The 15,274-nt window shown below is 31.5% G+C and overlaps 2 protein-coding genes across 11 annotated transcripts in view; one reads left to right on the top strand and one right to left on the bottom strand.

Moving 5' to 3' along the window:
• The window catches only part of LOC126748056 (uncharacterized), a 1,030,708-nt gene that overhangs the window by 512,604 nt on the left and 502,830 nt on the right, over positions 1-15,274 (bottom strand). The window contains exon 5 of one of the 7 annotated variants that reach the window (XM_050457055.1): positions 10,429-10,537. The exons of the other annotated variants lie outside the window; for them this stretch is intronic. Coding sequence (XP_050313012.1) covers positions 10,429-10,493 — 65 coding nt within the window. The 5' untranslated portion in view covers positions 10,494-10,537. The remainder of the gene's footprint in view (positions 1-10,428; positions 10,538-15,274) is intronic. 7 annotated transcript variants of the gene reach the window in all.
• LOC126748074 (uncharacterized) overlaps positions 1-15,274 on the top strand; it is a 49,726-nt gene that overhangs the window by 7,051 nt on the left and 27,401 nt on the right. The window lies entirely within an intron of this gene.

The following is a 15,274-nucleotide window of genomic DNA, read 5'->3' on the forward strand; positions in this document are numbered from 1 at the left end:
ATAGAATGTTAAGCCAAAAATTTATTGAAATTTAGGAAATCTAATTTCGCCAGTAATGGCAATATTATATCGTTTATATTTATATTTCGTTAATTTCACAACATAAACATAGGTATAGGTAATTTTTTCTTTATTTTTTCATCATAGATTTATTTTTGTAAACGAAAATAGTTGTTTAGGCAAAGCTTGGATAATAACAAAAGCAATATTTACTAAGCTTCTGCTAGAGATCTTGATAATTATCACAATTGAAATAGAAAAATTTGTGAAATTCAAATTTTTAAAATAAGCCAACTGACTTGTATACTTCTACATTTTGACCACAAATTATTGATAATAAATAAATACAATATATATTTTTAACATTGTTTATATGTTTGTCAGAGCAATAAAGTTAAAATAATCTGTATAAGAACTAAAAACATACTTTATTATTATAAATAAACAACATTTCTGATGAGCAATACATGTTTTATGTTAATATATTATGTTGTTATATATGCTATAAAAACAATCAATATTTCCAAAATACACAGAACTATTAGTAGTCAAGAACATATATTCAATAAATAGATAAAAAACATGACAAAAATAATAGACTAAACACTAAAAAGTACATAAAATTCTATTGAAGTCTTAAAGTATAGCTCTATTACCATGTATTAAAAGATATATTAGGGAGAGGGTTTATGCCTATGGAATGGATGTTCACAGGAACACAGTGATTTTCTTGTTAAAGATTCCTCTCCAAACATAAAAGAGTAATGATTTTTCTTTTCGGTGTCAATGTAGAATGAGCGACATCATGTTAAGGGTTGCACTTTGCATATGTCGCAGATAGTCCTATATAATTAATAAAGTTTTAATCAAATATTGGCTCATAATTTCTTAAAATAATCTCCCTTAATGAAGAGGAGCCAAAGCGACAGAATAGATAAATTATCAAAAGTTTTGCAGAGAAAATAAGGTCAAAGAAATAAAAACTTGGGACTTATTAAAAGGCAGTTAGATACCTATGTTCCGCTGGGTTAAGAGATTCTTGTAAACCTCTCTTTATATCTCAAAAAATCCTATTTCTTTTTTCTCTTTTTATCTTAGGAACAGCTACTCTTATTCATAGATGTTCTAAACCTCCCTCTAACACTGGTCATATGACTCGCCAGGTTAACGATTTTCCCTTACCAATCCCTACATCCTCCCTCACCAAGAACTCACTTATATACCTTAGCAAAAAAATTTACAACCATGTTCCTCTATGTATCAGACAAATTTTAGAAGTTAAGAGATTCAAAAAGGAATTAAAAACACTTGTATTATCCAGGGCATATTATAGCCTTGAAGATTTTTTTAATGATTCCTTTTAACCTGTGCTCTGACATTATTTTAGTGTTTTAGTTTTGTTTCCTGTTAAATAATTTAGTTTACTTCTTCTAAATTCTGTTTTATTGACAGCTTTACTTATTTTTTAATGAAATTTATCAAAAAGATGCTTTTTTTTTCTCAATCTGTTTTGTTATGATTAAGTTTGGTAATGTGTGTAAATTTTATGGTAAAGTGTTTTAGATGTTATGTTTGTTTGAAATTTGAAATTTAAAGTGAATTTGGAATTTTTTAGTTTTTAGGATGCTTGTACACAAGGTTTTGTTGTCTTACGTAATATAGCACATTTTCTTTCTTTCTATTATAAAGGCATGGTAATTTTCTTATGCTAAAATACCCTTTACCAAAGATGACATTTTTAGGTTGGACAATTATTTTTTGAGTTTTAGAGTTCTCAAATACTGATTTCAGATATCAATCGAAATGTTTAAGGTAGTATGCAGAGTGTTCCTTAAAGGCGTAATTTCTAGATCCATTTAAAAAAAAAATTATGATCATTTGTCCTAAATGTCTTAACTGTTTGGTCTGTCTTAGCTGTATTTTTAAAATCCTCATAATGAGACCAGATTTGCTAAAAAAGTGATTGAGAATTTTAAAAATAATTTTTATTTTGAGAAAAAGCAGTGGCGTGGTATTTTTTTCACTAAAAATATTCAACAAGGGAGAATGTATCTACTGGCCTGGTGACGTATGTATCCGACACCAATTAATAGATCCCGTTGATTGTGCCCAGTCTGATTTAAATTTTTTTTCTTTGGGTGGGTCTTCTCTTTATCATCTGATGAATCGAAATTTGTATATAATGGTTCCCCAACCAAAATTAGTCATGCTCTTCATCAGATTCTAATGAAGATGCGGTCAAGGATAAACTGCTTAACGACGATCATGACATTTCTTTAAAAAAAAAATAATAAAATACAAATTTTAATTTAAAAGAAATGCTTTTTTGTTACCTTGCAGAGAAGCAGAATATTGGGCTGTGAACTGGTTGCCGACCGGATTTTCAATTCGCTGGCACATCTAAATTGCTTGTATTTTTTTTTTGATGATCTATTATAAAAAATGTAAGAATTTTAAAATGATGTAGGTACCACACTAAAAGTATTCATTTCAAATAAGTTTGGCGTAAATAAAATATTTATTATTTCTAGACATTTTCGCTAACTATTTGCTTACACATTTACCGATTTCATTTTTTTGGTACCGTTGAATAGAGAATTTTACGCTCCTTACTATGATGTATCACACGATGGGGTTCCCATTTGACATATTAAAGTGAGGTTAGCTGGAGGTGAGGAGGTGATTGACAGAACTTCAGTAAATGCATAATTAATCGTCCCCCTGTAGATTTAATTTGATGTGTTTTTTTTTTTTTTAAGAAAGGTATTAGGGGTGGATTGTTTTGAAACGAAAGCATAGTTAAACAAAACAGACATGGTCTGTTGATTTGCTATTTTTACAGATAAACCATACATTTCCATATCACATTGAAAATAAACCATAAAATTTAAATTAAAGAATTATTTGTGCTTAGTAACCACATAGAAAAATTATATGTTTTACAGATAATATGAAATTGCATAGTGTACTCTCCCAGAGAGACTTTTATAATTTAATATATATTTAAAATTATATAAAACTAGAAAAGGGATTTTCATTGTGAAAGCGAATGATTAATAGTAAATCATGCTACTAACACTAGGCACTTCTACAATTATCTACTATTTACCACACACTAATCATTATACTCCGACTTTTGATACCTAAAGACGATAGCAAGAGTTGCCTCGCCGAATGAAAAATCCGCCACCCATTGCAATAAGTAATTACATGCATTATAAGAAATTGGCCATTAAGCTAGGTTTAATCACTTATCGCATAAGATGACTCTAATATATAAAGATATCACGTAGTGAAATCTTTTGGGCGGAGGGGGAGGAGAGGGAGGGATCATAACCTAATATCTGAATCGAAGTGCGTCAAGGGTTTTGGTTACAGTCGGATAACCCCTGGACGCATGTTGAGCTAGAAGCGTTGATTGAATATTTAGAAAGATACGCAATCCTGTGTTAAAAAGTGTACCCGGTCGACTATGGGATTGCCGTTCAGTTTCGTGCACCGTGTGGTGCTGCCGCGAAGTGTCAAATCTAGGAACGATTTATTTTAGCTGCGTGGCCGTGTTGGATATTTTTTTAAGACATGGGATGATGCCGCCAACTATGTTTTTATTATTTTTTTTAACAACAAACACAGTGGTGTCATTTAGGTGGTCAAGTGATGAGTAATCTACTTAAGGGTGGAGACATTGAAATTTCTTCAAATTTAAATTTTATAAACAAATAATTACTTACTTAAATAAGTTTTTGAGACAAAAATTAATACAAAAATATATATAAAAAGCTATTTTTACAGAATTACCAACAAAGTTTAATACAAGTTATAATTCCAACAACAAAAAATATGTGGAACAAATTTTAAGATATAAGTAGGTTTCAAGTAAATGTTATAAAGAATAATTGAAATAATTCATAAGACTTAATACCTATGGTAATATAACTTCTTGTTCAACAATATTTTGTAAAAAGTAAGGGGTTTTGAGTGAGGATGTTAATAGAAATAGAAAATAGGGCACATCTTAAGTTTTAAGCGACACAGGCAAATTCTCAATTACCATTTGTTACAACTATACTTAGAACTATAAAAAGATACCTAGGAACAACAAAAAAAAAACATTTTGTTTAAAGACCCCGCATCACGATTATACAGGACGTCAATAGAGGTGGTATAATTAGAAAGTTGAGCAATATAGTTTCCTTTTATAATAAAATCCAAATACTTCCTAAATTTTACAAAAAACTGAAATTTGGGAAAATCATTTTAATTTTTTCTGGTGTTATTAAAAAATATACAACAAAAGTATTTATTAAATGAATAAATTATTGTGATCACTTTTTCTTGCCTATACGACATTCTTTCTTTAAAGAGCCATCATCAACTTTGTTTTTCTTTGTCGGCGCTATATTGACCATTTGCAGTTTCGAATAGCTCTTTTAATGAGGTATCTTGTATTTCCAATGAGGATTTAGGGTCACCTAAAATATTATATACCTATCTCTCTACCGCTGTTTAAAGTTTTAAAATAAAGAGCTGTTTAAAATATTAAAATTCCAATACGGCGACCATAAGAAAAACCAACCATTATAATGGAAAATATATACAGGGTGACCCTTTTGGACATACTGAGATACAGCCCTAAAATCTTAAATAGAAAGGTACATAGTCAAATCAAAGATACATCATCTCGAACCTCTTGACAAATGCTTTCCAATGATACTAGAGAAAATCACATTTTAGAAAATTCTACTCTATTTATCAATGAAACCAAATTTTTTAATATTATTTAATTAAATGTTCAAAAGGAATCAAATATTCAATATATAATATATTCAAATATGCTGGCATGAATAAATCAGAAAGGTACTTAAACTTCATAAGTTATATCCCTATAAACTGCAAATACTGCAAGAAGTTAAAATTAGTTCAAGTAATGAATTTATATAGGTAATGAAAAGAATAGGTCCCATTATATTAACCTAAAATCGGCGGATTCCCAAGGAACGCCGATTTTTGTATAAATACCTGGACAAAATTATCGCACCACTGAATATTTTGTCAAGAAAATTGAAATAAAGATAAATATCAGTTAAAACAGTTATATATCTTTTCTCATGCAAAAAGCAGAACTAGACAAAAACTATGTTTATGTTCTATCATGGAACATGCTGCTTGTGAGAAGTGGGAAAACATTCCGCAGGAAAGTTTTCAAAATTTGATACGAGGAATGTCGCGAAGACTCGAGCGGTAATTGAGTCACAGTCAAGCAGCTAGAGGTGGCAAAACACGATATTAAGAATTCATATGGGTCTATTGTTTTATTTTTTCATCAAAATTGAAGTTGAAATCGATGTTTTTTTCTTGTATTGAATTAAGTTACTTAAATTTTGTTTTGTTAAATAGAATATTTTTTTTTGTTAATAAATAAGTTAACAATGCTTATTATTCATTTTTTTTATCTTTATTAAAAAACATCTGTAAAAATCAAGTGGTTCGATAATTTTTTCCAGGAGTTTATTTCTGGAGAACCTAAGTTGTTATTTACTTTAGTGTATTGCTTTCTTGAGAATAAATAACTTTCAGTGACTTCCAACACAATGCCTTCCACTCCATAATGTTCAAGAACATAAAGAGGTGTTTGGCGATCATGATCACACCTTTAATTTTAATAGAAGTAACCTTTGAATTTTTTGTTATCTTTTAAAATAGTTTGTCAAGCTATTAATCAACCGTGAAATTATATAAAAAAGTAATTATTAAAAGTATTTAAAGGGAGGAATTGTAAAGGAAGTATTAACGAGAAATTAAAAACATAGGTATATTTTGTTCATGCCTTTAATTTAACTTTATTTACCTTGATAACGGTAGTAGATATAACTACTGAAACGTTGGTTCAAATTAGGTATTTTTATTTAAAAAGCAGGTCTTCTCGTTGTTTTTATCGTTTTTAAATTCATTAGGTATTCATAACAAAGTTAGATAGGATATTGAAAAGAAAAAACGAGATCAGAGATTAATAGATTAAACCTCAGCTCCTAGGTATATAAAAAGAATCTATTATACCTTAAGTAAATTATTGTATTTTAAACTTATTGAACTTAAATTAAGTATAACGAAAGATATCATTAAAGATTTACGTTCATATTTCTTTTAAATACGTAAGTAAGTCTATTTTCTTCTTTTCAATTTTTGAGCGTGTGAGATAGTATTTTCTAAATTGATTTTTGTTATAAGTGACGTAATACCCAATAAAATAAGTAACTCATGACAGATCTAAGTAATAAAATACAGTGAAAACTATTTTTGCGTGATTACTTAATTGAAAATTAAGACTTTAATTCATTCATGGCACCCTATTTCAAATTTAAAAAAAAATTTCTATGATTATAATAGAAAAAAGTAGCAAATGGGGAATCATTGTTTTATGAATATGATTTTCTAATGAAATACGTACTACCATACCAAGTGTCCCATATAAAATAAGAAAGTTAGTGTCACACAGAAAATAACTGAATGTTAAAATATCCTCTTATTAAAGATTACTTGCCTTTCCAAAATTTGGGAACAACCGCCTTATTTAAAGTGACGACCTATTAACAAGTTTTATGTAAAAACAAGCAAAATAAATCTGCTCAATTAAAAGTATTAAAAAATAATAAAGGAAATTCAAATTTAATAATCTAGGTGTGTGTGAAAACTCCTAAGCCCATTCGTCCGCTCTCTAGACAATGAAATGATACACGAGATTTTTAAACGAGACTGGGGCGCGCTTCTTGTTGCGCCATTTATCCGCCAGCAGTTTTTAGTGGCACGATTTTGCCCGTAACGTTGCGCACCTTCCCATATTCTTAAACAACGCTAGAAGTGTGAGTAAACTGATGTTTTATTTGCTTGCAATGCAAAACTCACTGCTCATACTATTTGAATATTGCTTTGCTCATTTGTAATTTTGTTGTCCTAGTATTTTAAGAAAATTTAACATTTTTCTAAGAGCAATAAGTAAACATCTTCTAAAGTGTTATCAAACCCAGACATTCTAGTTATACGATTATCATCACATTTCCACCATTGATCGTTATAATTAACTATAGATGTATAATGACCAGATCCAATGGTGTTTCCATGATGCTTAACAACACTTTCTCGGAATATTTGATCATCCAAATTAACACTTCCAGAAGCAAAATTGTAAAATTTGGTATTTATCTTATTCCCTTGAGGGTCAATTCTCTGAAGACGTACTACCAAATATTTATGACAAATAACCACTGAGTGTGTTTTTAGATTATTGTTACGTTACAGTATGGGCATAATCTATCAGAGTCTGTTAGCATTAACATTGAATTAAAATCAATTAAATTGCCACAGTTTTCAGGAAAATAATGAAAATGAGTGTATATTAATTGTTCATTTTTATTCATATTAATATTACAGTTTTGACAATTTAAAAGTTCATGACCATCAGCTTTTATGAAAATGCTGAAATGATCTGCATCTAATCTTCTGATTAAAGATTAACAAAATGATTGAGCGTCCATTTGTTGATTTAAAGCAAAATTTTTACCATTTCGACCAGACACCAATTGTCGAACTTTTAATGTGGAACTAATTTTGGTCAGCATAATATCATTTAGAATACTGTTTAGCGCTGTATTTCGCTTTGAAATGGAAAAGCGAAATTCAGGTAATTGAAAATTGAGCATGTGCAATACTCAATTTAGGGGGAATATAAACTGCTATGACATAAATTTCATTCAAGTAAAATGTGATTGCTTGAAACACTATACCACAAAAATCTTTGGTGTATTTTTTCACTGACTTTATTTTTGCTGATACATTTTTTTTCTTTGAAACAAATTATGCCAAAGGGTTTACTTACAGTTTGATCGTTATTCAGGTTGGCAAACACTTCAAAATCATTTATTTTTAAATTTTGTTTCTTTTTAAGTGACCAGGTTTCAACAAAAATTAGGAAATGTGCGTCTTTAAAAATGGGATTATTTTTTATAAAATTAAAATTTTTTGGTAAACTTTGCACATTTTGATAAGCAATAATGTATTTGACATTAGAATCATTAAAATATTGAGTGTCATACCTGGATGTTATAAGTTTGTTTTCTTGCATATTTGCCAGTTCTTTATAAGCGGCATCCTTTTCGGTTACCGGTTTGGGGGCCTTAAAGTTACCAATGATATAGAGGCCACTAAGCTTTGTGGCCCGACTACAAGCAACATAGGTACTGGTTCTCGCCATGCGATTTCCAATGTGAACAGCCACCTGTTTGTAGGTGGCACCTTGATTCTTGTGGATTGTAATTCCTTCACTGATTATAAGAGAACACTGAAGACGCTCATCGTGAACATTGCTGCCTTTTTGAATTCTAACAGCTCTGGCAGCTCTTTCTATGGGCGTCCAAGTGTATAACACACCCATAGACTTCCTAAGGGATTCGTTTCTCTTGCGGCATTCCTGGCCTGACTTGTAATCGAAGAACTCCATCCACACTCTGAATGGGATTTTATTTTGGTCATAGTCTATTTGACGTAGGATGCCTGTTATTGAAATCATATATTTGGCATCTACCTGCAATATTAAATTTAACATTAGGCCAAAACCCTCCTCCTTTTTTAAGCTTTTTGCGTATTCCAGAAATAAATGTTTTAGTCGTTTTGAGCAATTCCTTTTGATTACATCTCTGGCTTGACTTACGGCTCGCTCGGTTTTAAATGTAGATAGTTTCATTTCATTGAATGCATCTACTTCTGCATTGGTGCAAAATAAATGCATGGTGTCTTTGGGAATTTGGTCAATATTGTCGACTTCCCTGGACTTAATCTATTGCACATCTTCCTCGGTCATTTTACCAAACGCCATATTATTAAGGGCAACTGCAAAAGACTTATCTTCACTCTGTCTCCTTATTTCTAAAAGTTCAAAATATTTAAAATGATCCCACAGATACGTTCCGCATAATTCTTTATACGGATTTGTTTTTACTGGGCAAAAAATATATTGGTAATTGTTACGATAATTGACGATTATCGCCGCATAAACTTATTGAAATATTTCCAAATATGGGGTCAGATTTAAAGATTTGTTGCAATCTACTGTTAGTATGGTCAAACAATCTGGCGCCAACCATTCATCTATGATAATTAATTTTAAGTCACACAAATTATAATAAATAGTATTAACGGTGTCATGGTGTAACGGAATTAGTTGTTCACCATACTGACTGACGGGTAACGATAATGCCGCATGTAAGGTTATACCTCCGATATTAAATGCCGCTTTACCTATAGGCGCACAAAGTAACACTTTTAAACTTTCAGGATTATTTCCCGATATTGAGTTGAAATGGCGCAATAACGACTGGGTTATTGCCGTAATCAGGTGACTTTTGCCTGTACTTGCTGGACCACTAAGTGTGCAGTAGAAAGTTTCCCCTTCAATTAGACTGTCTTGCACGACATTAAGGAACTGATACTGCTTGTGATTCAGTTTGCTTATGAGGGCTTCATACTCTGAATCGCTTATCTGATGAGGCGTTGGGAAAGCGATATGTTTTACTGGCGCTTCGTCATCTTTCTTATCGATGATGTGATTGAATGGATCTAGTCCATAGAATTAGATATATATATATATAGATAATTACTATAAAATTGTCTAGTCCATAAGGCATAAACTCATCATCGATTTCTCCACTGAATCCACCATCGTCTAATTGATTTGATCGGTCTTCGGCAAGTTTCAGTGCTTCGTCGATTACCTGTTCATCTAAGACATTGAACTTTTGTCGATTTGCAACAATCTCTTGGTATCGATCTTTGTATATGGTCTGTTGATCAATGTTCTCATTTTCAACTTCATCCACTTCATTTCTCCATGGGATGTATAGCATTATTTGTTCCCTATAATAGTTAAGAGGGTCTTGCTGAAGTCCATAACTACGGTAGGCTAAAATTTTAGCATGACCCCTTTTAACTAAAACGCCACTTCCATCTTTTAAGGGTAAACCATTAGCCTTTGTTTCTGCTTGTTTCTTAAAGAAATCATAATAGGCCGCAAACTCAGCCAAACATGTTTTCCATCTCATCAGGCCTCTGTTCATAATGTTCTATAAGACCATCACAATAAATATTGGGATCGTCATTATCCATTTCTTTAAGTTGTGCTAATGGTTTCAACATTTTGGTCCTTTCCTTGATTGGATTTGTATGGCTGTATACATCGTGTACATGTCATGCATCGGTAGTTGTAGCACACAGTAGGCGGCTTCCTGGGCACTTACTTCGCTCGCATTTAAGAAAGCTGCTGCAAGAGATTTAAGTTTGTTCTTAACATCTAAATTACCTTTTTTAATTTCTTCCATAGTCTTCATTAAAATATTAGATACACCTTTTTGAGACTTATTGATATAGTTGACTATGTAGGTGCAACAACCATATGGCTCAAAAACTAATTGAATGTCCATGTTGCTCTTCATCATGGAGAACATTTCAGCATTAAAATTGTTAATAAATCCATCTTTTGGCAGCCTTTCTAAAAATAAAGTGGTTTTAAAAATGTTGTGCTGTATAACATTAAGATACTCATCCTTAGATATACCAAAGTTAGCCAAAAAGTTTTCGAATGACAAATCTGGTTTATCTTTAAGCCTACGCATTATCATCAAACATTTTTCAGACATGGCCTTACGTAAATCTGCTTCCTTGGTTTTGTCAATTTTTATTGGCGTTAGAATTACCGATTTATCCATTGGAAGGTATGGGATACCATACCTGCAAACTTCGTGTCCCCGCACTTCTTTTTGACACGATTTCGATGCGTATGATGATGCGTATTAAACTGAATTATATCACGGACACTTTCTAAATCACTATTACAGGTAATATACCTGTTCGCGAAATCGGCAAACTCTTTGAAACTTTCTGGTGTTTCTTGGAATTTTGAAGCATTGGATCACCACAATAACCCGTAAACATGAGGAGACCCACGATGTTGAAATTCTATGCGGTAATAATGATGCTCTATGGGATTTTGTTTAAAGGGTCCATTTTGACTCTTCATATGCTTGAATAGCAATTTGAACCGATAATCAAAGTACCTGGCACAAGTTATCGGATCTGTTCTAATTAAGCGAGTTTTTTCTAAGTAGGGCATACTCGCGGCCTCGTCTAGAGTAACGTCTTTTTGATCAACAACTTGTGCTAATACTTTGATTAATTCGGGCCATGCTGTTTCGGCTGCTGAAACGGTAAAGAACAGTGTAGGGATTCCAAATTGACGAATCATAGACAGTAATTTTGTGCTTCCAATAAGCAGGTGAACCTGCAATTCTACTAAGAAAATGGAATCCCATATCACTTCGAATCAGCTGGTCTAGAAATATTTTCTATCCTCATTCCTCTTTTTTCTGAGACATGTTGCAATTGCACTGGATAATTGGATTAGTTGACGTTTTTTAAATGTATACAACAGATAGTCTGTCCTTGCAAACGTCTGTCTTTGTGCTGGAGTTGTATTTTCGTCTGGTCAGAATAGGAGAATTTTGTAAGAAATTGCTTAGCATGCCCACAGAAAAGTGTAGGAAATGAGAGTTCATCGCTAAACTGGTCCAGCATCAAATGTATTGGCGTTTTACCTTCTCCTGGGGCAAAACAGATATTTTCTAGGTTACATTTGTCAAGCAAAGTTTCTTGGCCCCCAGGATTTAAAGGCTCTTCTTCTTCATCTAAGAATTCATCTAAATTGTATATGTTGTTTTTTTCAATTCAAGATTCTGCTTGAATATTTTTATTGTCATTCTTAAATTCTAGGGGTACTTCCATTGTTTCAAAAAACGCATTATCGAACAATTCTTCAAAATTTTCACTAGTCACTGTTTTAGGATCCAGTTCCACCACTTTTCAGCCTTCATTTAAGATCTGTGTAGAGGATTCTACTTGAGATCGTATATAGTCATTGATATTTTTTTCTCAGTCATCTGATTGCTTTATGCCTTCTTGTATGTAAAGAGGTTGTTGACACAAAAATTTAGCCGCTTTCAAAACAACTGCGGGCCGTATGGTTTCCAGGAGATAATCATTTTTATAGTTCATTTTTCTCTTGAGCTTAACCTGAATAGTTTGTGTCTCCTCTACATTTCTAGGCAATAATTTGGTCGAAGTATCTATATTTATAGGGACATTGACTATTTGGCCAGTTATGTAACACTGTCGTGAATATCCTACCTGTCGGATTTGCATGAAAGGTAACCTGGCCGACACCATCCTTTCTTCAAGGATAGTCAGATCTTTTAGCTCAACTGGAATAGGGTGAACAATATTATTGTTGGAAATTGCAACAATATTGCCGGACCAGAACTTTGGCAATTGTCCTTTATAAATGCTTTGAGAGCAAGAGTTGCAGAAAAACATGCCATCATTGCAAATTTTTGTCGTGAATTCTGTTCCAAATTTGTTTTCCAATCTTTGAAGATTTAATTTGGTACATGAAGTAGGAAACCATAATTGCAAGCAACTTCTATATAACTTAATTAAAACTGATAGTCCAAACTCTTTAATGTACTTGAGGCCTGTTGAGGAGAGAGAAATTATAGCAGACATATGTGCAAACAATGGTGGGGCCTTCTCTTAAAGCTAGTTCAAACTTGGTTGGATTATTGGTTCTAGTATCTTCCGGAATTTTTTCACTATTGCCAATTTCAACTGTATGGGATAACTTTTTAAAAGAATGAATAACTTTTTGTTTTTTTTGACTAACAGTTTTTGATGACAATAATTCATTGTTGTCAATGACTTTCACTTATTAGACCTTATTACAATTTCATTGAATTTTACTTTGCTTGTACTATCCTCTATCTTGCTTATGGGCAACTTGTGTTGCACATGTACTTGCTTACCAGTATCTTATAAACTTTTCTCTTTGTCACCGCTCTCTGTATTTTCAACTTTTTGGATAGAAATTTGTTTTTCTCGATGTTTTTTGTCTTAGCGGACTTTTTAGCAGGCTCATTTTTGGCATCTGAAAAATTTATTAAGCATACTTGAATGACAATCCTGGCTACATTTTGGAAATTGATAATTTAACCAGTAATTTTAATAAAATATTTATTGGAAAGTGCCCAGCAAGAAAACATTACAGAACAATCTATATTACTTATATAAAACATGGTTATATGCATATGTTCTATAAGAATTTAAAGACGTTCTTATTTTAGATTTTAGGCCCTATTTAGAATTGTTATATATAACTTAGAGGAATTTACAATATTAGTGGATGGAAGTTTAAATGGCAAAAATATTATACTTAAATATAAAAGTAGTGCTCTTGTTTATAAATTGGCTAAAATGAACCTTTAACTAATGTTAAATAGGAATTAAATCGCATTAAAATGCAATGAATTAAAAGGTAATAAAAATCTAGGTGAATGAAATAAATAATCGAGACTTCATAATTAATAATGAATAATTAGGAATAATTTTTTATAATTCAAAACGATTGTAAACAAAGTTTTTTGGACATAAATTCAATAACATCTTCAATACAACTATAGTTTATTAGAGCTCGGAAGGATGTGAATAATATTAAGGTGAATATAAAAAAATATGATTAGGACTGTTATTATTATTTTTATTTTAAATATTTGAATATGGTTTTTATTATATATAAATCTTAGTTGTACTATATATTAATTACAAAAAAGCAAACAATAAAAAAATTAAGTTAATATTAGTAGACAAATGAGTAATAAAGGCACTTAAAAATGTATATATTTATAACTTTAATATATTTTATATTAAATATATTATTTATTATTATATTTATACTTTAATATATTTTATAGATATGAAAAACTAAAAAGTGTGTCCCACTAAGTGATCATATAGTAGACATTAATTGGCAACTGAAAAATACTTTACATATTTAAAATAGACTTGCAATAAATAATTGGAGAACAAAATGCATTACTTGTAAAATAATCTGAGTTAGTTGCAAGCAGATAAAGAACAATTATAAGGTTAATTTAGAAAAGACTTAAGTTTCTGTAAAGAATAAGTACTTTTAAAAACACCACTTGACTAAAAAGAAAATATATATACATTATTTTCGTTTCGTTCTTGTTACAATACGCTTCGCGTATTGTAAGAACGCACCGACAAAAATTGGCGGAGGTTCCGACTTTCGACACAAAAACGCTAATAACTTTTTTTCTATGGCGAATTTTTCTTTCGGGTTTTTACCGTTATATGTAGGAAGGATGAGAGTATATAACGGTGAAAAAAATTTTTCGCCACGCCCACCCCGAAGGGGTGGGCGTGGCAAAAAACGGTTTTTTGACGAAAAAAATTTGATTAAGTCGTTGTGGAAAACTGACCGGGCCGATTTTTCTGAAACTCATTGACGTTAAAGGCCTTTATATAAAGCAGCTCCTAAAGGGCGCTTTTTAAGATAAACCCTTTAGAAGTCGGATTTTTCTGTGAATGAATTTTGAACTTTTTGCGCGGTACCTCGCGGACTTAAACGGCCGTGGGGCCTAAACGGTAATGTTTCCGATAATGCGAATAAAACAGCCCTTTTCTACGTAAATGTAGCTTTCTTTTTTATCTTAACTATTTTTTTCCAAAAGAAACTCCTTCCGAGATAAACTAGCTCAAACTTAAATTTTTTTTTTTCGAAAAAAAAAAAGTGAATTTTTCGAGAAATAAATTTTTTTCTACTTCTAAAAAATTTTTTTAATTTTTTTTGTTTTCACCGTTTGAAAGCTTAATCCTTTAGGATTAAATAGAGGTATTATTCATGGTGCTACGTATTATACGGGGTGAGCTGTGTTAACAAATATAAACCCCTTTTTGAGCCTTTTTTTGACCGTTTTTTTCTACTTTTCTTAATAACTCTTTATTGGCGGCACCTACAAATTTCAAACTTTCAGCATTTTAAGAACTTTTTAAATCCTATTTTTCGACATAGTCTACAGTCTTCTACGTAGAGCAGTTTTTGCTCTACACCTTTTTTTAACTTTGACGCTTTATACCGGCATACCTATGACACCTACGGAAACCATTTTTTTTCTGAAATCACCGGACACTATCTGGCTATAATCCACTAAAAAACGTTTTTCTTCAAATGTTACCGTTTTTCCGCAACGAGCTGTTATTTAAGAAAAACCCCCAAAAATAAGCCGTTCCAATCAACCAGTCATACCCTCGAGACACAGGGAGCCAGCTCATGGTACAATAACGTTGGCGGTCCAGCACCAAATTGACCCAATGTAAA

Source organism: Anthonomus grandis, chromosome 21 (assembly GCF_022605725.1).
Source record: "Anthonomus grandis grandis chromosome 21, icAntGran1.3, whole genome shotgun sequence".
NCBI classification, from domain to species: Eukaryota; Metazoa; Arthropoda; class Insecta; order Coleoptera; family Curculionidae; genus Anthonomus; species Anthonomus grandis.